The sequence below is a fragment of the Miscanthus floridulus genome, chromosome 2 (assembly GCF_019320115.1).
Source record: "Miscanthus floridulus cultivar M001 chromosome 2, ASM1932011v1, whole genome shotgun sequence".
Classification (NCBI taxonomy): Eukaryota; Viridiplantae; Streptophyta; class Magnoliopsida; order Poales; family Poaceae; genus Miscanthus; species Miscanthus floridulus.
The window spans coordinates 45,547,666-45,573,491 of NC_089581.1; the positions used below are offsets into that span (position 1 = coordinate 45,547,666).

Below are 25,826 nucleotides of genomic sequence, written 5' to 3' on the forward strand. Positions count from 1 at the left end.
CCACCTCCCGTTCGTGTTCCTCGGCGGCGGAACCTCACCTACGAGCAGCCTCCCAGCGCCCGCTTTGGAGGAGGCGGCGACGGCACGGGAGGCCGCGCCACATCAGAAGCCATCGGAGGCGACCGAGTGGCACGCGGCCATCGTGGTCGCGCCTCTGCCTCAGCCGTCGACGGTGGAGGAAGGGGCCGGCGTCGCCGCCGTCGCGGGGCTGACCCACAGGTGGACGACGACATCGTCAACCCGATGCATGCTACCCCCGTGGGTCACATCCCGGTAGTTTTCCTCACCCATCGTCTATCTTCCATTGCTCATGTATACTATTGTGTTCGAAGCATTTGCTGTTCTCCCCAACTTAGCCTGTTCGTCGGTGTGAAATTATTTCTTATGAAATCGTTTAGGCTAGGAACGACAGGGGGAACTGGTCAGAGCCCAATATAAGCAAGTTTTGCCAAATCTAGTGCCACCAAATTGACAGTGGCAACTATATCCGCGGCTGCATGAACAAGTCGGGGTGGAGAGATCTGATTGCAAGGTACTATGCAGCAACAACCTTGGTTCATGACAAGGACCAGTTCAAGAGTAAGTTACGCCAGCTCAAGCATTTGTGGAATTTTATCAACGACCTCCGGAAAGGCACTAGCTTAGGCAGGCGAGACGATGGCTCCATCCTTGCTACTGATGCTTGGTGGGACTCTCGTACGGTGGTATGTAACCAATCTTATGTTCAATCATGTACTGTTAAAATGTTACTATACAATGATTCACCTATGCCGGTTTTTCAGGGACACCCGGAGTGGAAGAAGCTCAAGGACGGGTGGCCTCCGTACTTGGACGATTTGGACCGGATGTTCGCCGGCAACGCTGTTGATGGCTCAACGTCGTTCTGTCCTTCCCAAAGCAATACAGTTGACGGTGAAAGTTCGGATGACGACTCCAATTATGAGCACGACGACCAACTTACGCCGCTTAGTGTCGGTACTAAGAGGGCAAGCAGCACCAGCACAACTGCCTCCAGCCCGAGCAAGCGGTCCAAGAGCCCCGCTGTCAGGACCATGGATGCTCACATGAAGGAACACAATGAGATTTCAAGGCAGAGGCTTGAGAGGATGACAACAATGTGGCAAGAGAGGAACCAAAAAATTGAGGACAACAGCAAGGCGCTAGAGAGGAAGGTGGAACTAGTGCTACAATTGGCAAGACAGTGTGGTGCAACTGAAGAGACCCCAGCTGAGTGGATGGCCGTGCTCAAGATCGTGCAGAGTGAGTCTGTTATGAACTTCTTCATAAGCTCCTCACCCCAAGGAAGGATGCTGACGATTAAGCAATACATCGGGGTCCTCCCCTAGACCTTATTTTGTTAAGCTTTCTACGTAGTTACTAAGTTATGTCATTAGAACTATGTGAGGTGTGGTGGGTGTCTTTGGTCATTGACCTAAGTATGTCATGTCGAACACTTGAACTGGTTATTTGTAGTATGATTGGATATGGCTATGATCTGTTGATGTATGTAGTGCATGAGTTTGAGTAACTGGCATGAGTCAGTTTGAATAGGGATGCATGCTAATGTTGCCTAGTTGATGTTGAAAACTGACGTGAACTATTTTTGTTTTGACAGGAGGATGTCCAAGCAATAGTGACTGGGATGATGTCCTGGAGGCAAGATTGTTATGAGAATGATTTGGACGAGTTCATCAGTGACTGGATGGAGGCGGAGGATGATGACGATGCTTTCCTGTACGGTATGTACCAGTACGCCTACCACATTGACAAGCACTTGTCAAGGTCAGAGTATAGACAGCCAGTCATTAGTGGTTTGGAATGGGTACATAGTAAACTAGGAAATAGGAAGGCCTGTTATAACATGTTCAGAATGAGCCCTGATATGTTCCACAGTCTGCATGATGTGTTGGTACAATCATATGGGCTGAAATCTAATAGCAAATCCGCATCTATTGAAGCCCTTGGGATGTTTCTGTGGATGGTGGGGGCTCCACAATCTGTTAGGCAAGCGGAGGACAGGTTTGAGAGGTCACTAGGGACTGTGCATAGCATGTTTCATAGGGTGTTGAAGTCTGTTGTCAAGCTTGCTGCTGACATCATTAGGCCTAATGACCCAAATTTCAGCACTATGCATGATAGGCTAAGAAATCCTAGGTTCTATCCCTACTTCAAGGACTGCATAGGGGCGATAGATGGGACTCATGTCCCCTATGTGGTGCCTAGTGATAAGTTTGTGCAGCACCTGTGCCGCAAGGGGATGACAACACAGAATGTCTTGGCTGTGTGTGACTTCGACATGTGGTTTACATTCGTGTTAGCTGGCTGGCCGGGTTCAGTACATGACATGAGGGTCTTCACTGATGCGACAACAACATACAGCAACGTGTTTCCACATCCACCAACAGGTATACAATTAGTTGGTTATACTTTTGTGCATGCGAGTACAAGTTCGTGATACTAACTGTTGTTTCAATGTTATAGGCAAATATTACCTTGTGGACTCGGGGTACGCTAACCGACCAGGTTATCTTGCACCGTACAAGGGAACAAAGTACCACCTACAGGAGTACCGAGAGGCACCAGAACCACAAGGTATAACTGAGATCTTCAATTATGCACATTCGTCACTTAGGAATGTCATAGAAAGGTCATTTGGAGTGTTGAAAATGAAGTGGCGGATGATGAAAGAAGTCCCTAGTTATGCCCCCATATACAAAGTCAAATCATTGTTGCATGTTGTGCCCTGCATAACTTCATAAGGGTGAGTGACATAGGGGATCGGCACTTTGCTCGGTGTGACCGGGATGACAACTATGTGCCGGCAGAAGCCGGTGCCGATCAGCCCGAAACTATTCCTCCAAGCGGTTGTTCTGATTCGGAGCTTATGAATGCATTTCGGGAATCCATCGCAATCGGTTTGGCTAATCGAACATGATTTGGTCGTCTTTTTGAGGCGACTGTGTAACTGCTAATTTATTTGGCTGTAATTGTATTTTTTTGTCCGACAAACAATGTAATTATTTGACTGTGTAACTATGTGCCGGCATTAGCCTGTGCCATTTCATTTGTTTACCAATAATTGTTGGTTTCTGTTCATTGCTGTGCTGTTGATGCTGCTTCATGACCCCAGCAATGACATGCATTTGTTGACAATGGCTGGGTGGATGTAAAACCTGCTTACTTGCATTCAAGTTCATGCATGCATGCCATTAATAAGCTGCATGCAGTTCATTAAATGGTGTACAGTAGGTTTTCAGATTTTGGGAACTAAACACCCCCTGAAAAGTTCTATTGCTCATATTTTGGGCTACTTCATAGCAACAGTACATTTTGGGATATTTTGCCAACTAAACAAGGGCTTAGACGTCGTTAGGGTTTTCCACGTGGGGGATCCCCAGTTTTCGTTGCCTCTAGGCAGTTCCTGCAGGACATTTCCAAAGGTCTTCTACCGCCTACTTGCCTAGCAGATCGTCGTGATACTACAAAATAGGAAGTCCCTCTCAGGAGAGGGTATGGCTCCCCGAGCGAAAGGTATCAGGGAAGAAAGCTGTCGTGGGTCCTGCACTGGCCGAGGTAGAGGTGGGGGTGTCGTGTCGAGGGCGGTTTCCCCAATAAACATGAACTTATATTATAGATATCATTCATCGTAAAATAAATTATAGGTTTTAAATTTTATAAAAAAATAAAAATTAATATATGATAGGTTTTTTCTCCTGTTGCAACGCACGTGCAAATTTACTAGTAAGCAACAAAAGAAGAAAAGCATTGTTTAACCGAAAAGTGCATTACCATACAAGCACAGCTACAAAAGTAAATAAACCTGATAAAACACCGACCAAACATACTGAGATATTGTTTCCATTTGCTAAAACATAAGAGATAAATCAAAGCAAGCAAACTAAAGTAACTGCTGGTTTACATCCAGAACACCACAGGAAACGCCGTACAAGACCTAGCAAGGTTTTGGGAATCTTTTCTGAAAAAATTCGGAGACCACTGAATTAGATGAAATTCAGAAAATTCGGACCAGTATCCAGTGGAAATTTGAATGAAATTTGAGCACATTTGAACAAAATTTCTCCAAATGGTCAAACATTGCCGTGGGCATGGAGAGGGTGCGAGGAACGTGTAGGTGGCGGGGAGGGTGGCGACGATGCGGTGGTGGCACTGGCAGCAAGGGTTGCAGATGGCAGCGACAACACAACAGAGTTGGTGACGGCGCGGCGGTGGCCGTCGAGCAGCAGCCATGGCATAGCGGCGGCGTGGAGGAACACCCATGGCACAACCTCGGATGTCAGGAAGCGACCACGGCTCTCGCAGTGGCTACAGGAGAGCTAGCGCAGGCTGCGAGGAGCGGAGACGACGCTGGCGGCGGCGCCGTGGAGCGGACCAGGCGCTAGCAAGGGTCGGTGACCGAAGTTTTCAGTGTCTATTGATTTGTGGGCTCTTCGTTGGACCCTAGAATGGGCTGGTCCGAATTTGACCTTCTGAGACATGCAGAGGGATCGGAGAAGAGACGAGAGGGCGTATGACGAGCTCGACGACGTTGAGCGCGGAGCAGCCCTCCCGGAGCGCGGCGGTGCTGATATCGTGGCAGCGGCGGAGCGTGGCGAGGCACGGCTCCCTGCTCTCGAGCGGCAGCGTGCACGGCATGTCGCCGGCGCCGCCGTGCAGAGCCAGCGCCCACCCCATGGATTGGCGAGCGGCGACAACGGAGCACGGGGTACGGGCGCGCGTACCTCATGTAGTCTGCACTCCCAGGTAGCGGCCCACTCGCTCCGAGGGCGCAGCTGTCAGCCAGTGATGGATGAATATGGGCCGCCAGCAGCCACCGCGCTCCCCGTGAGTGCCACTGGCTGATATCACGCCGCAGCCGCCACCTTTTCCGAATGGCAACAAGGCAGCAACTTTTTTTTTCCTTAGACCGTGTCCCGGTGACACATATTTCATTAAGAAGAAGCAGAGTTTAACATGTTACAACCAACCAAGTTAATCTAGAGATTACCGAGCAGGAACGTCACCCTAACACAAGAAAAAAAGAGAAAGAATGGCGAAGGGAAAGAAACCCCAACCCCAAAACCCTACTAGCCATAGCTTGCAAGAAGATACATCAACGCAAAAGCTGCCTACAGAGCGGACCAGGGCACGGTGGCAAAGCATCCACCCAGAGAAGTTGAAGAACTAGTGACAACGGTGGCAAAGCATCCCCCGAGAGGATCAGAGCAACCTTAGCGGCAAAGCATCCGCAAGGTGAGAGGCCCGCACACACTAGGTAGCAAAGTATCTACCAGAGAGGGGGAGCAAAGACAACGACGGCAAAGCATCTGCCAAAGACCAAACGACGGTGACTAGGCCAAGCACTCCAGTAGGACAGACTTTTGCAAAGAACATGAGGCACACACAGGAACATCAATGGACAGATCCGACGAGAGAAACAAAGGATGGAGTGAAGCTGGTAGGTGCACAACAACGACGCCTTCAGGAAGGGGAATGACATCCACGGACGCCACCATTGTTGGATTAGGGCTCTAGTCGACGAGCGAGGGGTGGCAGAATGGAATCTTTGATGCCACCTCCAAGTAGGTAAATGACGCAAGCTGCGACACCGTCGCTGGCCCGGAGCTGAGGCCGGGCAAAGCTTTCGCTCAGATTCCAATCTACCGCGTACGCACACCCTTGACATCTGCAACAAACGACCCCCACGTGAAAGGTCCTTGTTTGGTTTTGGTAATTGAGTGACAATCTTAGGTGGACTAATTGTGTTTAATGTGAGATACACATGTGATTAGTCTACATGAACTTGTGTGTGAGCAATACATTCCATGGAGGTGGAATGGCTTTGATATGTTGCAAGGCTTAGACATGTGATGAAGAAGCTCATTGCATATGAGACATGACATGGAGTCATGTGACTAAGGTGGAGAAGATCAAGACAAGACCTGGCTTGATGGACCGGTTGCAAGAGTGAAGGGCAAGTCGAGGACTTGGCGCCGATGGACTGAGGCAACAGTGAAAAGCAAGTGAGGTCAAGATCGATGAACCAATATGGTCATGTGATGATATAAAGCGGATCATATCATTTGTTGATCAAGGTTGGTGCATGTGTTGCATCAACATCGGAGGAGATGGAATGGAATACGTAAGGCAAAGGTATATTTATAGGGCATTTTATTTCACCGGTCATAGGTGTGTAGAGAAGTTTATGACCGGCTTTAGGATAGATGGCCGTACTATCAAGAGGGGCAAACTTATTTTCATATCGGTCATCTAGTGCCACTCGAGTGATCTAACTTTGCATCATTGCTAAGATCGAGTGGCGAGACAAGTTAAGTGGCTAACACCCTTGAAAATGATTGTGAAATGCCAACACACATGCACATGGTGGTGTTGGCATATTTGCAAAGGAGAAGAAGTTTGAGTTGAAAAGGAGGATTTCAGGCATGACCGGACACTGCAACAGTGACTGGACACTAACACAACAGTGACCGGACGCTACTGAAACAGCGATCGGACACTAATGCAACATGCGACCGGATGCGCCTGTGCAACTGTTCTAAGACAGGCAACACACGCGGTTGGGTGACCTAACGCTGGGTGAGTCCGGTCAGTGTCCGGTCACCAAAAATCATCTCTGGAACCTCTTTGTTCGTGACCGGACTCTAGGGACACCGTGTTCGGTCACTGGGACAGGCGCGTCTGGTCATTAGGAGATGAAGTGCGAGTGAAGAAGCCGTTGGAGTCCAACGGTCAGCTTCGAACGCTAGGGACACATGGCATCGATATGAGGACCGGACTCTATGATCGGACGCTGCAACAACGACCGAACGCTATTGCAACAAGCCTCGGATGCCATTGCAACAAGCACCGGACGCTACTGCAACAATCGATCGAACGCGTCTGGTGCTACTAACAGGTAGTCCGGTCAGCGCGCAGAAAAAGGGTAACGGCTCTATTTGATCTTTGGGCTATAAATAGAGGGGTGTCTCGGCCATGGCTAAGGTTGAGCACCTTGGGGATATATTGCCCTTGTGTCTGCTTGGTTTAAGAAGCCTCTAGTCCACTTATGCTTGCGAGTGATTCTAGTGCGTTGCATTGTGAGATTGCATCGAGTGGCACTAGGTGTTCGAGTTGCAAGCCGATGGTGCTTGTTACTCTTGGAGGCTGCCACCATCTAGATGGCTTAGTGGTGGTCTCCATCGAAGCACACAAAGGAGATTGTGCGGTGCTTCAGAGAAGGATTTGTGAGGGGTATCATGCTCACCCCATGGGAGCCATGAAGAGTAACACTAGTAGAGCATGTCATTGAGCTACCCTCACTTTTGGAGTAGGTTCTTGCGGTGCCCAATGTGTGGGCTTGGCGGGTGATGCCAATTAGTCGCCGAACCACCAAGTGAGCGGTCGACAAAACGAGGACTAGCGTGTTGGCACGCTCGTGAACCTCAGGATAAAAATCATCGTGCCATCCTTGTCTTTCCGTTGGTTTGCAATCCCCTTACACAAGCTTGTAATTACTTTCATATTCATTGTACTTGTGCAGTTGCTCTTGTGATTAGTTAGCTTGTGTAGCTTGCTAGTTACCTTCTTGCTTGTGTAGCTTAGAAGTAGCTCCCTTGCATGACTAATTTGGTTTGAGTAACCTTGTTAGTCACATTGTTTAGTTTGTGTAGCTAACTAATTTGCGCTCTCTAATTTGGCATTAGTTGCCTTGTTATTGAGCATTGCTAGTGAGCTTAGGCTTTGTGCTTTTGCATACTAGTTGTTTAGGAGCTCCTCGTGCTTGAAGTACTTATGGCATAGGTTTGTGTGACCTTGCTCCTAGAATTGGTTAGGTGAGGTCTAGCTAGCCCAACACTTTTGTTGCCTTATTAGGATCTTTTTAAGTTGCTTGTGAACTTACATAGAGGGGTATAGTCTTGGCTAGACCGATAGTTCTAATTCCGCATTTGTTTCGGTTAGCTAGCGTGATTAATTTTAGAAATGACTATTCACCCCTCCTTTAGTCCGCCATCTTGACCCTACACCATTGTAGATGAGCCCATGGCTAGTGACCCCGTGCTGCCTGCTAAGGATGCGGTAGCGGTGATGTTGAAGGTTGGAGGCCAGTGGCTGGTGACCGGCCAGGCCCACCCCGGTAGATGTGGCCATGGCCCTTGCGATGAACGTAGCAACCGGACCCGCGCCTACGTCAGAAATAGAATGACAGAGAGGCGGCCTCACGCACAGTACCCAACCCGGCACAGCACCGAGCCCTACGCCGCGACGGCCTCCTACGCTGAGGCCGACGCAGCCTCATAGATGTCGCCGTGCAACCCCGGCGTGATGGACCCGCGTGACCATGCATGCCAGGCAGCCCCGGTCGTCTCCCGAGCAGCCTCCTACGCCAAGGCCTACGTGGCCGGGACGTCACGCCTGAAGCTCCCCATAGCCAGTGGCCCAAGTGGTGGAACCCTACACATCCTCCCGCTCCTTCATAGATCCAGTACCTTCCTACATGGATCCAGCCCCTAGGAGCACGAATCTGGAAGAAACATGCTTGAATCAAGGGATTTAGGGTTTAGAGAGGACAGGAGCATAGGGAAGTGAGGAGGCAAGGATGAGGAAGGAAGATTTTTTTGGGGCCCTTTCCCCTGGCCGCCGCCGTCACCGAGGAGTAGGCGAGGTGCCATGGCGATGGCGGCCGATCCGACAAGGGGAGGCGAGGCGCTAGGCCCAGCCAGGCGAGCGCCCTCGAGATGCCTCCGAGGGCGACGACGTGAGGGCTTGTGAGCGGATCTTGCTCATTATTGTAACACCCTGGGTGTTAAGCATGCATCTAACCTTGATATTGCATGATCACAATCATCATTGAGCATCCATGAGCATAAGCATATCATGTGTTCTATCTTTTGTTGGCTTATATTGCATGTGTACCACTTAATTTCATTACTTATGCTAGGGTTTACATGTCACCAATGTATGAAATGTGTGTGGGACCTTGGGAATGCCTTAAACATGTTTAGAATAGCATAAGGAACAACTTTGGTATTCACGACTAAGGCTAGTTTAGTCTCTAAGTCATTGGTAATGTGTAAGTCATCAATTTTAAGTTGTATGTTTGACCTAGTTTGAACTATGTCATAGATTCTTTGCATGGCAGTGAACCTTTAAGAAAAGTTGTAGTATTTGAGTAGAGCAACAACTTTTATTTTTGGTCCATGAGCTAATTCTGTGCATAGCTTAGTCATTTTGAGCTCACAAAAATCAATATGTCACTGTTTTTCCACAATTAGAATTTTTCTAAGTCTTTTCGGATTTCCAGTTTCGCTGGCTCAACTTTGGGATGATTTTACTCTGTATTGATTGCCAATTAGAACTCAATCCTCTAATAGAAGTTGAAGATGGTATATAGGGCTTCCACGTTGGTTTAGATTGCTTGCGCTAATGCTTCACGGTTTAGGAGTTTGATCACCTTGAAAACGCGCTGTCATTCTCGGGTATCACCTCTGATGGCCGAACTGAATTGAGTCTACAGTGCCGACCGGTTCAGAGTTTCAACACCGCGTGTACGCCACGCGTCGCCGCCAGCCTGACCAGCCAGGCCACGTCGGGCCTCGGCGCACCACATCACGCCCGCGCTCACCCGTGATGCCCCTGCGCTCTCATTTCCTCACTTCGCTTCCTCCTTCGCCTTCCCATAGCGCCCGCAGCAGCCGTAGCAGCTCCGCGCAGCTCCGCCGATGCCATTGCCGGCTGCATAGCTCCGCATTGCACTTGTGACGTTCCTCCGCCACCGCCATAGTTCCTCCGTGATCCCACCGCACCAACGCACCCACATTGCTAGCTTGAAGCGCATGGTAAGCCACCGTGCCATGCGCGGACCTCGCCGTTGTTTCGCCGCCGTGCTCCGTCGCCGTGGCCGGTACACCTCCGTCCATCATTCGCCGTAATAGGATGTGCGATAGCTTCACCGTAGACCGTAGATGCTCGGCGTAACCCTAGATTGCGCTATCGTGGTCACCTCTGGCGCTTTGCCATAGAGCCGCACCACCGCACCGCCATGGTCGCCGCCGTCGTCGTTAGCTTCGGCGATTGGTCCTACTAGATAGCTCAATAGGTGCAGGAGGTCATGGTGGTCACTGTAGTACCGTCGCCGTCGCCGGAGAGGCTCGCCGTCGGCGAACTCCGGCCGATCCACGTCGAGCAGCGCCGCTCCTCTGTTTTTTCTTTCACTGACATACGGGCCCGACTGACCTGTGGGTCCCGGCTGTCAGCGGCTCAGTTTAGAAGGATAGTTCAATTATTTCTAGATTTGCATGCAACTTTGGAAAATCATAAGTGAAGTTTTAGTGGTCCAATTCTTGTGAACCAAATTTTGTGTGTGTTCCTCATGATGTTTAATTTTTTATAAAAATATGAAATGTACATTTTCTGGTATTTTTCTTGGTGATTAAAATGTATTTAAATAAGTACTTTTTGAATGTAAGTAAACTTGTAAATTAGGTATCTTGATCCAGAAAACTCATAAAATTTTGATTCTAATTTTGTTGGTTTTGTATTGACATTCTCTATCTAGGAAAAATAATGAACTTGCTGTAAATTTAATTGAAGTATGGTCTTTCTATTTATCTTTTAATAAATGGTATTTTCTAAGAAAAATTGTAGGGATAAAAATATGTAACATATTGATATGCAAATTTTTGTACAATAGTATGGCACTAATATGAAGCTAGGAAAAATATATAATCTGTTGTTTGACACGTTTCTATAGGGTTTACTATTTTTACTAAAATAGGTCTTGCTAGCTTGTCATTTTTGTAAAGGATGTTATACATGGTCAAATGGCATGAAACTTTTACAGTAGTCTATTGGTAGCACTTATAATCCATTGTAATTTTCTGAGAATTTATTGTGCGCATTTGGTATATGTTTATTATTTCCCCTAATTATCTAATTAAATTGATAAAGGCATTTAAATAAATAGTTTGGGCTTGGCCATTATGTTTTCCTGAGTGTATTTGATGTTCTTGAACTGTTAGTATACTTGGTGATGTCAAATCTTGAATGCTTACATGTAGTAAAAATATTATTGCTCTATAATTCTAATTATAAGTGTTTTCAGACAGATTCTATGGTTTGGTATGTTGCATAGTCAAAATGATGTTTGCTGTGGAAATGGTTAATAACAAAGTTGTAGGTAACTTCTTCATCTATCTTGTGTTAAAATTTCAGGTCCATAGGCCAAAGGGTGTAGGAGTTATAGCTGTTTAAAGTTAGTTTCCCGAAATGTTTGCTCTCTGAAATTTTCTGGACAGCACTGGATGGATTGCCTATTTTGGTTAGGTTAGATTGTGAATTAGCTTTTGGTGATTAAATAATAGTTGTAGGTAATTTTATAATCTTTCCAGAAAGTCCAAGATCACTGCATTTGGATAAGTAGAACTTCAGTTATGATATAAACAGTAACTGTCATGTGTAGCTTAGACATTTGCATTGTGTGAGATTTGTAAGTAGATAGAGAAGAGATATGCATCTACTTAGTTAGCTTGGAGTTAGCATTGTTATCATTATGCTACTCAACATCATTATCGCTGCATGTACCTTTCCATATCACATCATCTATGATCCCTCTTATGCATTCATGAGACTTATCTATGCATATGCATCCAATAGGTGCCACCGAGGATAACACGTTGGTGGAGCTAGACGACGATCCACAAGAGAACCCGGAAGTGTAGCACCAGGAGGTTCCCGGAGAAGGAGAGCCTGAAGTTGATCACCTTCCCGAGTGCCCTGATCATCAGCCGTCAACGTTCGTGAAAGGCAAGCCCCGGAGCATTATAAGTCTCCCTACTTTATTAATGTCACCTAAAGTTATTCGTATTGATGCATTACATGACAGGAATTGTTTGGAAACACTTGCTGCATATTACCTTTCGTTGACCAGAAATATCTACCATGAATCATATTTAAGTCCAGGAACGCTTATCATGCTTAGCTATGTTTAGACCGATAGAAGTCGGATGATTTCCTATCACCTGCGAGCTATAGGTGATAACTTGATCACGGTTGGCTATATTATGCTATCGTAGAACATAACCTGGTACTGTTGAATAAATGGAGACCAGGCGGAGTCTTATGTTGTGGTATTGTAGTGATTCCGTCTGAGTCGTTTAAGGACCGAACGTTGGAGGTCATCTTGTCATGTTGAACGCATGCCTCTCACATAGTTGGCCGGATAAGTCATTTCAACTGCGAAGCCGAGTAGCTCAACTCAGGCTGGGACCACAAGCAGTAAAAGTGCGCACCCTAGAGGCAGTAAGGATGTGCGGAGAGCCAATGACGTAAGCCCAAGGGTGGGTTAGAGTCGCGGGCACCCTTGGCAGATTGGTTGTATCTTTGAGGGTGCGACGCTGGTCATACCCGTGATTGTACTTGAGTTGTCCCAAAGGTGACCTGATGCAACCCCGACGAGGAAAGTATGGGTGTGTGTTAGGAATAATTCCCCAGCTAGGTAGGAATCGATTCGAATCGCCGTCTCTCCTAGATAGTGAGAACTTGACTTGAGTCCCTTTCATCGTAGTAATTGATGGAAATATTGGTTATGAGATTATGCAAGAACTCAACTGGATATGGTTATTATTATGATGACTTAATGGTACCAACATGTTTGGCATAGGATAGTTGCTAATCTAGTATGAGATAGGATTAATAACTGGTGATTCACAATTAAAGATATGTTGGATAACTTATGCTTTTTCTGCAAATAATGTCTAACAGCTCTACTTATAAAGCCTTGCATACTCCTTGGTGTCTTAGTATTTTAGTTGGATGGGTAAGTCTAGCTGAGTACCTTCTCGTACTTAGGGTTTTATTCCCATTGTTGCAGATAACGTTATGTATCATGGTTACTGCAAGAACTGTCTTGCTCCTGCAGTGGATGAGGACTAGGACCATGAGCAATGGTCATTCTGTATATCATCTCACCCTTGTGCTTTTGGTGGAAGATGACTATGACACTGGCTTTGTATTAAACTATGTGTGATGTCGATGTTAAACTACTTTGCTTCCGCTACTTTCAAACTTGGTTTGTAATAATTATTCGAACTCTGATGTATGAGAAATATTTGTGAACTGTGATGTAACATATGACTGGTTGCGTTGAATCTCTACGATCTTGGTTTGTATGTTGGTTGTTTGAAATCCTTCGCGATTTCGTTGGACTATTGGGTTTATATGGGCTCAAGTATAACGGTTTGATCGCTTCGGTGATTGCTATTGTACCTGTGCTCTTATAAATTGGACGGTTCTGTAACAATTATCTCCCCCACATGCCACACGCCAGCGCCAGGGGCCCGCAGGGTCATCAGCACTCAGCACTCAGCAGCTGCGTGGCGATTTGGGCTGCGCTGCGCCTGCGCAGTGTCAGTTGGCTGGCGCGAGTCGGCGAGTGCACGAGTACCTACGCCCATGCCAACTGCTCCTGCAAACCCTCCTGCTCCACTTCCAACCGAGATCGCATCGACGCATCGTCATCGCCACGCCGGAGACCGCCAGACCCATTATCAGGATAAAGCAACCATTGCCATCGAATCGAAGCAAAGGCATGCTGGAGTTTAATCAAAGTTCCTATTTGCAGCTAAAATTTTTTAGCTCACAAGTGGAACTACTTGGCACTGGTCTAAGGTTTTCAAAATATTTAACGGCGAAATGAAGTTTGAGAATAGCTAGAGATATTCAGACTCCTAATTCAGAGACTCAGGATTTTTATTGAAAAATCCAAGAAAAGTCAACAAACATCAGATTTGTGTTTCAGATTTAGAGGGGAGGCTTGTCACGCGTTCCTGGTAAATATGTAGGGAGTCTCAGAGCCCAGTTCCAACTTCCAACTAAAAGAAGAGAGAAACTTCTCATTGGTTAGGTGCTTCGGCAATTATTAATGCTTTTCGACCACTAAGTTTATTGGCTTACTACGATAGATGCTCGTGCGTTGCAACGGAGAAAAAAATAGTGTCATCATTATTTAAGTATAAGTGTATATTGTGCTGTTATCCAAAAATAATACTTCAAACATGATGTTCGCAACATTACTATTACGTGAGTCTTTATGGAAGATGAACAATTAGAATATGATTCAAGCCTTCATGCAAGACGAATAATTAGAATGTAATTCAAGTTTTAACGTGGGATCAAAACATTCTAGCATACCGTAGCAACTGTGTTCATTACGACTATCTGTTCTATAATAACGTCTGACATTTAGTTGACCTTTTGTGTTTCTCTCATGCCGTAGCCTTATTAGACCATGGCTGGACAACCTTGCCTGTTCGCCCTACATTTTTTTTCCTTCTTTATTTTGGCTGATGTTTACTTCTTTAACTTATTTGGATGAGCCAGGACTAGTTACTAGTTGGGCCTCAAATTAGCTAGGGTTAGCTAGCTAATTGGCTAACAATTAGTTGGAGGCTTAGATTAAAAAAATAGCCCACCTACTAGCTCCTCTGTTTAGAGCAACTCTAACAAATTGGCTAAAATTAGTAGCCAAATTTCATTGTTTAGCCATTTTATAAAATAGAAAACTCTTCAAAAAAAAGAGGTCCACAACAACTTTGCTATTTTATAAAGTCAGATAGCGAGCGCCTATGGTTAGCTATTATATGACCACCGAAAATTAAGGGATAGCTAGCTTCCTATTTTACAAAGTTTATACCACATCTGTTGGAGCCTACCTTTTGCTACACAATTTTCTAAAATAGGCTTCACAACAAGAATAACAAAGCTGTTGAAGTTGCTCAAGAGCAGCTCCAAGAGACTCTCTAAATCCTTCCTAAATGGTAGTTATACAGATTTTGGTGAAAAACTACCCTCCAACAGCTTCTTTAAATAGTTATCCAAATATAACCATCTTCTATTCCACGACGAGAATGACTATCTAGAGTGCGCATGCGATATAGAAAGGCTGTTGAAGAGTGAAAATATATAGAAAACGATTTTTATGCAAGTGACTCTAAATGATGATTTAGAGAGTGAGATTTAGAAAGGCTCTTGAAGATGCTTAGGGCTAATTTTTAGCTAGCTAACAATTAGCCCTTGCAAACATGCCAATAGTTTGTTATCTCCGTTTTCCATATTAATTTCATTATTTACAGCGGAGTTTCAAGGAACCCCTCTGACTTTTGGCAATGATCAAATTCCCCACCAATGGAGTTCAGTGACAAATTTAGTTCTAACTTTGAGGATTTCCAAAGCAACATGTCAGCTACTTCTGGGTTCTATGCCCAGTCTCAGAAATTCATTGATTCAGCCGATGAGTCTAATGATTTGGAGTCATTTTTGCATCAACCAAGATCCATGCATCATTATCCTCTTGTATCAAATACTTTCAACGATAATGACCATTTTACATTGAACGCCCCCTATTTGAGTAAAATATATAGCTCCCAATTCTGTGAACTCAATAGCAATGCTGACACCAGATTGGTATGGAACCAGCAATGTTTACAAGTCATGTTTACAAGTCGTCCGATTAATCGCGATTAATCACGATTAGTCGGTCTGGTCGGTACCATGACATCGATTAGAGACTTCGACTCGATTAGCTCGATTAGAAACCTGGTCGTCTGACTAGTCGACGACTAATCACGATTAGTCGTCCGACCAGGGGGCTGCACGACCAGGCTGGGCACTGCCTTCTTTGGGCTTGCCTGACTGGGCGTGAGTAGTTGGGCTGCCAATTTGGTCCACTAGGGTCTGTAATATATATACAGGAGGCTGCTGCCACTACCGGAGACCGGCTCTTTGCCGAGTGTCACGTGGTTTGCCGAGTATTTTTTTTCGGGCACTCGGCAAAGACGCCTTTGCCGGGTGTTTTTTTGACACTCGGCAAAGAGCTTCTTTGCCGAGTGTTTTTTTTGACACTCGGCAAAGAAAATTTCAAAGCACATTTTGAAGCAGTAAATTAATTTAAATCAAAAAGTTTTCAACTACAAAGTTGTATAACTCATCAAGATGTACAGTGTTTGTTTTGGTCTTTTCTCATACGACAAAGTGAAAATAAATTTGTTCACAAATCTAACATATCTCTCTAGTAGTTTATGAAACTACAAGAGAGATATATAAGATTTGTGAACAATGTTAGAACGACCATGTCGGATGAACAGATGACCAAACAACCAAAATAAACTCTGTAGATCTCGAAAAGTTATGAAACTTTGTAATTGGTAACTTTTTGATTTGAAAACATTTTGTCATGCAAAACTGTGTTTGAATTTCAAAATTTTAAAATTCAAATTTTGTAAACGACCTCGGATGGAAAAACTTCCTAAACTAAAAGTGTAGATCTCGAAAAGTTATGAAACATTGTAGTTGACAACTTTTTGATTTGAAAACATTTTGTCATGCAAAACTGTGTTTGAATTTTAAAATTTTAAAATTCAAATTTTGTAAACGACCTCGGATGGAAAAACTTCCTAAACTAAAAGTGTAGATCTCGAAAAGTTATGAAACATTGTAGTTGACAACTTTTTGATTTGAAAACATTTTGTCATGCAAAACTTTGTTTGAATTTCAAAATTTTAAAATTCAAATTTTGTAAACGACCTCGGATGGAAAAAACTTCCTATACTAAAAGTGTAGATCTCGAAAAGTTATGAAACTTTATAGTTTACAACTTTTTTATTTGAAAACATCTTGTCATGCAAAACTGTGTTTGAATTTCAAAATTTTAAAATTCAAATTTTGTAAACGACCTCGGATGTAAAAACTTCCTAAACTAAAAGTGTAGATCTCGAAAAGTTATGAAACTTTGTAGTTTACAACTTTTTTATTTGAATTCGTTTAGGGCCTCAAACATGCAATTTACACTCGATTTAGTATAATATATTGGGAACTAAAACGGAATCTAGACACAAGTGAGAGTGTGGTGTAGTGGTAGAGGAGGTACGTGCACAGCGGGAGATCTCGGGTTCGAATCGCGTCGGCCGCGTAGCCATGAAATTCACGCGAAAAATGTCGGAGATGGGTGGGGGCCTCCATCGATAAAAAAAAATTCCATTTTTTTGGGTAAAAATCCCATTTTTTCGGGTTTTTTTCGGTTTCAACTTTGCCGAGTGTCGGGCACTCGGCAAAGGCTTTGCCGAGTGCCCGATAAAAGATACTCGGCAAAGTTGGCTTTGCCGTCACTGTTTTTGGCGAGTGCTGCCATTTGCCGAGTGTTTTATGTATTTTGTCGAGTGTTTCAGACACTCGGCAAACTACAGGAGTCCGGTAGTGTGCTCTGCTCTTTCTCTCTTCTCCTCTCCTGTGCGTGACGGCTGCTGCTGCTCTCCTCTCCTCTCCTGGCTGCTGCTGCTCTGCTGCTGCTCTCTTCTCCTCTCCTGGCTGCTGCTGCTCTCCTCTCCTCTCCTGGCTGCTACTGCTCTGCTCTTTCTCTCTTCTCCTGGCTGCTGCTGCTCTCCTCTCCTCTCCTGGTTGCTGCTCTCCTCTCCTCTCCTGGCTGCTGCTGCTGCTCTCTTCTCCTCTCATGGCTGCTGCTGCTCTCTTCTCCTCTCCTGGCTGCTGCTGCTCTCCTCTCCTCTCCTGGCTGCTGCTGCTCTGCTCTTTCTCTCTTCTCCTCTCCTGTCCGTGACGGCTGCTGCTCCACGCGCCTCCAGTCTTCCCCGTGCGCCTCCAGTCGCCGTTCTTCGTGATGAGCTGCTCCCACAAGTAAGTTACCACCTAAACTCAATAGGAGACAGAGATGCTCTTGATGCTTGCTTTATTGTGTATACTATATAGTATATATAGGTATATATATAGTAGGTATATATATCCTGATATATAGGACGACCAGGGGTCGACTAGGTTCGACTAATCGTTCTGGTCGACAACTAATCGCGATTAGTCTTCTGGTCGGTCCCATGGCGACTAGGTTCGACTGGACGACTTGAAAACATTGGGAACCTGTGTGGCAGATTCTAATAACAGTTGGATCAACTCAGATATAACCATCAACTACATAAACAAGCTGTTGATGGACAAGGACACTGACGACAAGGTAAAATTATATCATGGAGAGTACGCCATTAGAGCTATGGAAGAACCTTTCTATAGAATTCTTGGTCAAAATAATCCAGCTTATCCTGAATCACTATCGCTTTGTAGCAGCGATCATTAAGATAACTTCAATGACAGCATCAACAAGTCTTCAGGGCAGTCATGCAGTATCTGATGCTCTGTTGCTATTGACTCAAGTAATAATTACTCTAATCACAACTTGCAAGCTTTTGAAGCTCCATGGAGTCTGTTTGACGACATAGTCAAAGAGAGAAAACAATTCACCGAAGCTACACGAAGCATGGAGCTTGGTATGAAAATTGCTTTCAATTGCTGAAAAACGTAGCCGAGATAACCAGTCATTTCAGGTAAATGTTGCAGATACGAGCAAGCATGCATCATCTAAGGTTCACAGTGGAAATTTATGTATAGAAGATTCTTATTTGTTAGAAGCAAGGAGTAGCAAGCAGTTTGCCTTTTCATTCAATGGGCCAGCCCGAGATGAGACGTTTGACAGGATTCTATTCTTCTCTGAGTATAAACCGACTGATGAAGCTACTATTTTGCAAGAAATGATGCCAAACAAATCAACCAGAAATTCACAGAATGAACAAGGAAGAACATCATCTCGGCGGAAGACAGAGGTAACAAGCAACAGAAGAGGTGGTTGATCTAAGAACCATTCTTGTCCATTGTGCACAAGCAGTATCTGTCAATAACCATACCTTAGCAAGTGACATAATGAACTTAATAAGATAACATTCCTCAATAACTGGGGATGATACCCAGAGGCTAGCATTTTCCCTAGTGGACTGCCTTGAGGTCTGCACCACAAAAGCAGAGGTTCGAAAATTTCATGTATCAATGTTCTGAACTTATGATGTAGGCGTTGCAATTGGCGAACTAGTTCAACAGAAATGGGCTTCCAAAGTTCAAAACATCATGTATGGCAATGCTGCCCTGTTAAAGATTTGAATTTTGCACTGCGAATATATCCTTCCTTACCTACAGAACCAATTTGTTCATTTGCATTTATGTCATATAATTTATGGTGTTTGCATTACACTACAAAGTGTTGCCCGCTGGTGTCCTGGTGGGACGAATTCTGCTTAAGTTTAACCTCTGTTCATATATGGGCAATACTATTAGCATCTTTACATGCAAGCACGTTCTCTTAACTAGAAGATGATAGGGCAACGGAGGATGATACGGGCAATGCTAAACTGTTGATCCTCATAACTAGAAGATCACCAGTAGAGGGTCCATACTTCCTAGCAGTATAACAGCGAGGCACAGGCATGCCCGCTGAGCAAGAATGAAACGAAGGAGGCGTGGAATGGACATACCTAGGCGGAGTATTGAACAATGAACAGCCGTATCTTCTCCTTGATTCTTGGTGTGCGCTTCGGCCTTTTCCTCCGTCAGCATCACGAAGTGGCCGGTTGCCGGTCCGGTCAAGCATTCCATCGAACAGGTTCTGAGCATCCACCCGTCGTTGGTATTAGAAACCCCGAGCACGACCTACCTCCCACCATCTCTCTGCAGCGTGGCCGCGTTACTCAAGACGAACCGCGTCGCTTCTTGAGGCGTCGGCTGTCGGGTCCAGCATGGATTGCCATCTTGACGGCGAGTCGGCGACCGTGAAGTGCATGGGATCGCCAAAGGAGGTGAGTTCACTTCTTTTTTTGCCCACCTCTCCAGCGGTCGTTTTCTCGCTGTGGTTGTGGCTGACTTGTATGCCCTCTAGTCCTGCCACGTGGCAATGACTAGTCATCTATGACTAGCACAATCGTTAATTTTTCAGAGACACTATTGCCCAGGCGGCCGAACACGACGTCCGTCCGAGCACCGCTCCCTCGCCCGCGCCCATCCCGCTCCAGACGGAGCTCCCGTGCCCATGCCCGATGCAGCACCCTTGCCCACGCCCATCCTGCTCCCCATCTTGCCCGATCCGCCACGCCCACGCCCATCCCACCTGATACGCCGCGACATCCCATCTCCTCCGCTCCCGTGTCCGCGGCCTCCATCTTCGCCACACCAGAGAGCCGCAGGAGTCAGCCTTCTCTGTGTCACTGCTCGGGCAGCACCATGACCACCGAGGGCTTGGTTTTCCTCCACACCTTCACTCAGATCTACTTTTGTAACACTCAGAAGAAAACAATTGCAACATAAGTCAACAGATGAAACATTTGAAACATACACTTTCAACATAATCATTACAACATAAACAAATTCTAGATAAAACACTTGTAACATGCATCTGAAACAGATGAAATATTTTGAACAAACTCTTGCAGCATACGTGTATAACCATTGCAACATTTGCAACATCTGAATTACCTTTACAACATCCATATAAAACATTCGCAACATACCTCTAAAAATACCTGGAACATATGTTTGCAACACGCGTTTTTAGTGCAACATGGCGCGTGTGGCGCAGCGAATTGACGCGGTGAAGGCGCTTGACACGGTGGAGGCAGCCATGATAGGCGGATGGAGGTGCCCTAGCGCGGTGAAGTAGGCTGCGGCAGGCGGATATGGAGTGGTCCGGTGGGCGGAACGAGTCCGCGTAGCACGGTGGAGCCAGCTAATCCGAGAGGGCGGGGGCGGGCGGCGTGGGCAGATGGGCGGCGCGGCAAATCCGAACTTTTTAGTGGCTTATAGGTAACGACCATCTTTTCTAATGGTACACGGATAAAACTCTCAAAAAATTCCGATCCCATGCACTTCACGGTTGACGGTCACCGTCAAGATCGCGCTTTTAATGCTAGACCCGACGCCTCTTGACAGGCTGCGTGGTTCGTCCGCTGCGCCGCTGCGGGGAGGTGGTGGGAGGTCAAAGTAGCGTTCCGGGTGTCTGACATCAACCATGAGTGGATGCTCGGGAGCTGTTCGATAGAATGCCTGAATGGATAGGCGACCGGCCACTTCCGGATGCTGACAGAGAAGGCTGCTATAGCGCACGCCAAGAGCCAAGGATAAGATGCGGCTGTTCCGGACTCCACCATGGTATTTGTCCATTCCACGCCTCCTTCGTTTCTTTCTTGCTTGGCGGGCATGACTGTGCCTTGTTGTTATACTACTAGTAACTACCAACTGTTATCTTATCTAGTTATGAGGATCCTAGTCTTTCTTTTTTCCCTCTACTCACATGATAATTGAGCAAGCTTGGATGTAAAGATGCTCTAGTATTGCCCATGTATGAACAAGGGTTAAAGAATTAAACTTATGCAGAATTCGTCCCACCAGCACTCCAGCAGGCAACATTTTGAGGTGTAATGCAAACACCATAGATTATATGACAGAAAGGAAATCGAACAAATTAGCTCTGCAGGTAAGAAAGGACATATTGGCAACACAAATTCAAATGTTTAAAAGCAGCACTGCCACTATGCAATGTGTTGCACTTTGGAAGCCCATTTATGTCGAACTAGTTATCCAATTGCAATGCATTACCACACAGTAAAAAGCTTAAAAATACATCATAAGTTTAGAACATTGATACATAGCATTGTCAAGCCTCTGCTTGTACTAGAAAGCTTCTTAAATCTTGTCGCCATCAGATAACTCACTAGGTTTCCATGTGGATATTGCATTCAGTATCCTTCCCTTCCATCCCAGTAGTAGCCATTGATCATCTTCGTTGATAACATAATCTTTGTGATATTTTCCCACCATTTCTCTTGTTACTTTCACAATGTCTGGATTCAGTGGGAGCTGCTCAAGGCCAGCATTCAGGTTTCTTGACTTCCATTTCTTATAATTCTCTGGCCTCTCAATCCTTTCGGATCCTTCACATGCGATGACATTGAGAAGTTGGCACTGAAAGATGCCCCTCTCTATGAACATTCTTGTCTCATTATCTCGTGGAACAGTTTTATCAGAGATATCAAATAATGCAGAGTAGTAGTACATGACTTCTTTAAAACGTGTTAAAAAGAAGGGTGTACCGTATGATCCGTTCACTACTCCATGCACAAAAACTTTTGGCTTCATCATTCTAATGGTATTAAGAACCCTATTCCTTGCGCTGTTTATGGATAGTGTCTCATCTCCCAGATTCTTCATTCGGTCTATGCAGTTGACTATCAGCACATCGTCTTCCTCAATGTTGAGATCTTCTATACATATGGTTTCCCACTTTGATGATATTGCTTGATATTCAAAAGGCACATTGAACATGCTAGCATAATCAGCTAATCGCTGTCCCGTGTTCTGCTTATTCATTTGATTTGGTCGAAATCCTTGCTTTGGTAGCTCAATACCTGTGATCCAAACCTTAGGAGGCCCATCTTCCCTCTTTGCGAGTTGCTCAAACAGTGATGGCCATTGAAAACCAAAGCAAATGCCAAAATCGATAATGTGCACCTTAGATTTTCCCTTCGAGACATCAAGGATTGTCTTATTTGAGAAATAAAATGATGCCCTCAGTAAAGGATTTACCGCTAAAGACAACTGGAATACCTTTAAAATGCCCATAGGATTGATGACTTTAGTGACCAAGTTGCGATACAGATGACTCCCAGTTCCATCTAATCGCGCCTCAAGGCAGTCCACTAGACAAAATGCTAGCCTCTGGGTATCATCCCCAGTTATTGAGGAATGTTGCCTTATTATGTTCAGCATGTCATTTGCTAAGGTATGGTTATTCACAGATACTGCTTGTGCACAATGGATAAGAATGGTTATTAGATCCACCACCTCTTTCTTCTGTTGATTCTTTCCTCGTGTCTTCCGCCGAGATGATGTTCTTCCTTGTTCATTCTGTGAATGTCCGGTTGATTTGTTTGTTATCATTTCTTGCAAAACAATAGCTTCATCCGTAGGTTTATGCTCAGAGAAGAGTAGAACCCTGTCAAACACCTCATCTCGGGTTGGCCCATTGAATGAAAAGGCAACCTGCTTGCTACTCCTTGCTTCTAACAAATAAGAATCTTCAGTACGCGAGTAATATCCACTGTGAACCTCAGATGATGCATGCTTGCTCGTATCTGCAGCATTTACCTGAAGTGACTGATTATCTCGCCTACGATTTTCAGCTATTGAGAGGCCATCAATTTTCACACCAAGCTCCATGTTTCGTGTACCATCAGTGGAACGTTTTGTCTCTTTGACTATGTCAGACAAACTCCATGGAGCTTCGAAAGCTTGCAAGTTGTGATTAGAATGATTATTACTCGAGTCAATAGCAACAGAGCATCTACTGCATGACAACCCGGAAGACTTGTTGATGCTGTCATCGAGGTTATTCAGATGACCACAGCTACAAAGTGATGGTGACTCAGGATAAGCTGGATTGTTTTGTCCAAGAATTCTATAGAAAGGCTCTTCCATAGCTCTTAGGGCGTGCTCTCCATGATGTAATTTTACCTTGTCGTCATTGTCCTCGTCCATCAACAGCTTGTTTAAGTAGTTGATGGTTATATCTGAGTTGATCCAACTGTTATTAGAAGAGTCTGCCACACTGGTGCCATACCAATCTGGTGCCGCATTGCTACTGAGGTCGCAGAACTGAGGGCCATCTGTTGCACTCGAATAGGAGGTGCTCGTTGTAATGTGGTCACTATCATTAAAAGTATTTGATACAGGAGGATGATGATGCATGGATCTTGGTTGGTCCAAAAATAACTCCAAATCATTTGACTCATTGGCTGGATCAACGAAGGCATATAACCCAGAAGTAGACGACATGTTGCTTTGGAAATCCTCAAAGTCAGAACTAGATTTGTCGCTGAACTCCATTGATGGGGTTCTTGATCCTTGCCAAAAGTCAGACAGTCCTTTGCAAGTCCCCTCAAGTTCCCTGTAAATAATGAACTTAATATGTCAAATGGAAACAGATAACAAACTATGTCTTATATCCTTGTACTCTAGTTTTTTTTTAATTATCAGTACTGACTACTATAATTCGTTAATAATCTCTAGGAAGAGAAATTCTGAAAACATGCACTGTATCACATTAGTTACATACTTATATATAGTATATATATGATGCATGTAGACTATGGAGTATCAGTCTCCTAGCTAGTCAGAGCAGTTTGATTTTCAGGATTTTTTTAGGAGTGTAAAAGGCCCAATCCAAGCACAAGAATTAGGTTGAAGAGAATGAGCTTGCTAAACCTTTTTTTCTAACCCACAAAAAAACTTTTTTTTCTCAGAAGGGTGTGTCTTCAAACTTTTGAGTTCAACGAGTAAATTAAACAAAGCTTTTTGCAAGAGTCCTCCTGGGAGGGGTGGTTAGGGGGCGGCGGCTAGGGCTGAGGGGGCTGTGGGCCTCGGGTTAGGGAGGAGGGTGGCTGCAGGGAGAGAGAAGAGGGATAGGGAAAGCCTGAGGCTATTTCTTTCTTTACATGAGATGATTACAATGGTCCTATATTTATAGTCCTGAATAGACTTGCATCTTAAGTAAACTACTATCAAATCCCATCTAATCTTATTTCCTAGATTGATCTTATTTCTGTTCTTTCCTATTTCTTTCCTTTATTCTAGATTCTCCAGGATATGGGCGGCGGCGGCATGGCGAGAGGCCGCCCCATCCCTTGGCCCGCCCCTCTTGTGGCACGGTTGGCCAGGGTGTGGCCGGCCTAGGCCCTTCCTGGTCCTGTGGCCCCTTCCCCTGGATCCTCCATTAGGCGTCTGACATCTCTCCCCCCTTCTCCAGACAACGCGTCCTCGCGCCGGATCACCGTCTAGTCGTTGATGTCATCAAGCTGAAGCTTGCTACCCCAAGGTATGTCCTCTATACGGATAAGGTGATGCCCAGAGTGTCGTGCATTTAATCAGCGTTGATGTCGTTGGCAGAGAACTCGAAGCAGTAATGGCAGGGGCCGATGTAGCCAAAGATGTAGTAGTTGTAGGTTCCCGATCCTATTATTGGTCCATGGGCGTGGCGTGCTGTAGTGAGTGTGGCACCGGGAAGGATTCCGTGAAGTGTAGCACCTGCATGACCCTTGGAGGCCATGGAAACATGTATACATGCCTTGCATCGACTTGTCCTGTTATGCACCTACACAATGCTGAAGTGACTGCTGACGGGGGTGTTGTAGTCAAGTGCTCCAGGGTACCGAAGAGGAGGTCGCCCGTGTTGTAGTCGGCTGTAGAGATGAGTGGGTGACCACGAGCGTGCTGCCTGTTGATGTAGATGTCCTCAATAGTGAGGAATTGTTGACCGTTGTTGTCGAAGAAGATGACCGTTGCTGACGATAGTATGTGGTGTGGCCAGTCTTCTATTAGAAGGATGCTCGAGGGGAATGCCTGAGTTGTTGGTGTAGATGTTGCCAGGTGGAGGCCGACTGCTAGAAGATGGGGGGTCGTCGTCCCCAGATATTCCAGCATGTCCTACAGCAAGGGAGAAGTCGCTGGTATGTAGTAGCGGCTGTTGTAGAAGATGATGTTGTGTTGGAGCGACCAAGCGGGGCCGCTGCATGGACTTCAATGGTGGCGAAGATGAAATGGAGTTCGCGCTCATCCGTGGCAGCCAGGTGGAGCTATGCGAGGATGGTGTGGTCGGCGGCCGACGGCGAGGCCCGTTCCCTCCTGCCTGGCGGGGCATTCCCTTCCTGCTGTGGCGCGTAGTCAGAGTTGGCGTCGATGTCGGGGATGGCTCGTGTGGCGTTGGTGGTGGTAGGTGCGAGATGCCCCTCTGCACGTGCCAGAGCAATGGCCATCTCCATCTCTCGTTGGTGGTGTTGGGTGACTGTCGTCCAAAGGGCATCTTGCAGGCCAAAGGTGAAGAGGTTGATCTGATGAAGCTCGCTAGCGATGCCGACAAGTAGCATGTACGCGGCGATGTTGTTGATGTAGTCGTCCACTAT

At 45.6% G+C, this 25,826-nt stretch overlaps 1 protein-coding gene and 2 pseudogenes across 1 annotated transcript; 2 read left to right on the forward strand and 1 right to left on the reverse strand.

Annotated features, from left to right (window-relative positions):
* Positions 1-1,645: 1,645 nt before the first annotated feature.
* On the forward strand, positions 1,646-2,935 carry LOC136538664 (uncharacterized; annotated as a pseudogene).
* Positions 2,936-13,446: 10,511 nt separating this feature from the next.
* LOC136536460 (scarecrow-like protein 33) lies at positions 13,447-18,882 on the forward strand (annotated as a pseudogene).
* A 2,673-nt stretch (positions 18,883-21,555) lies between these two features.
* Positions 21,556-25,347, reverse strand: LOC136536461 (scarecrow-like protein 9). Its single transcript, XM_066528745.1, has 2 exons — positions 24,992-25,347; positions 21,556-23,815 (listed from the first exon to the last, which is right to left on the reverse strand). The coding sequence occupies exons 1-2, from the start codon at positions 25,345-25,347 to the stop codon at positions 21,556-21,558; spliced, it is 2,616 nt and encodes an 871-aa protein (XP_066384842.1).
* Between the last annotated feature and the right edge of the window lie 479 nt (positions 25,348-25,826).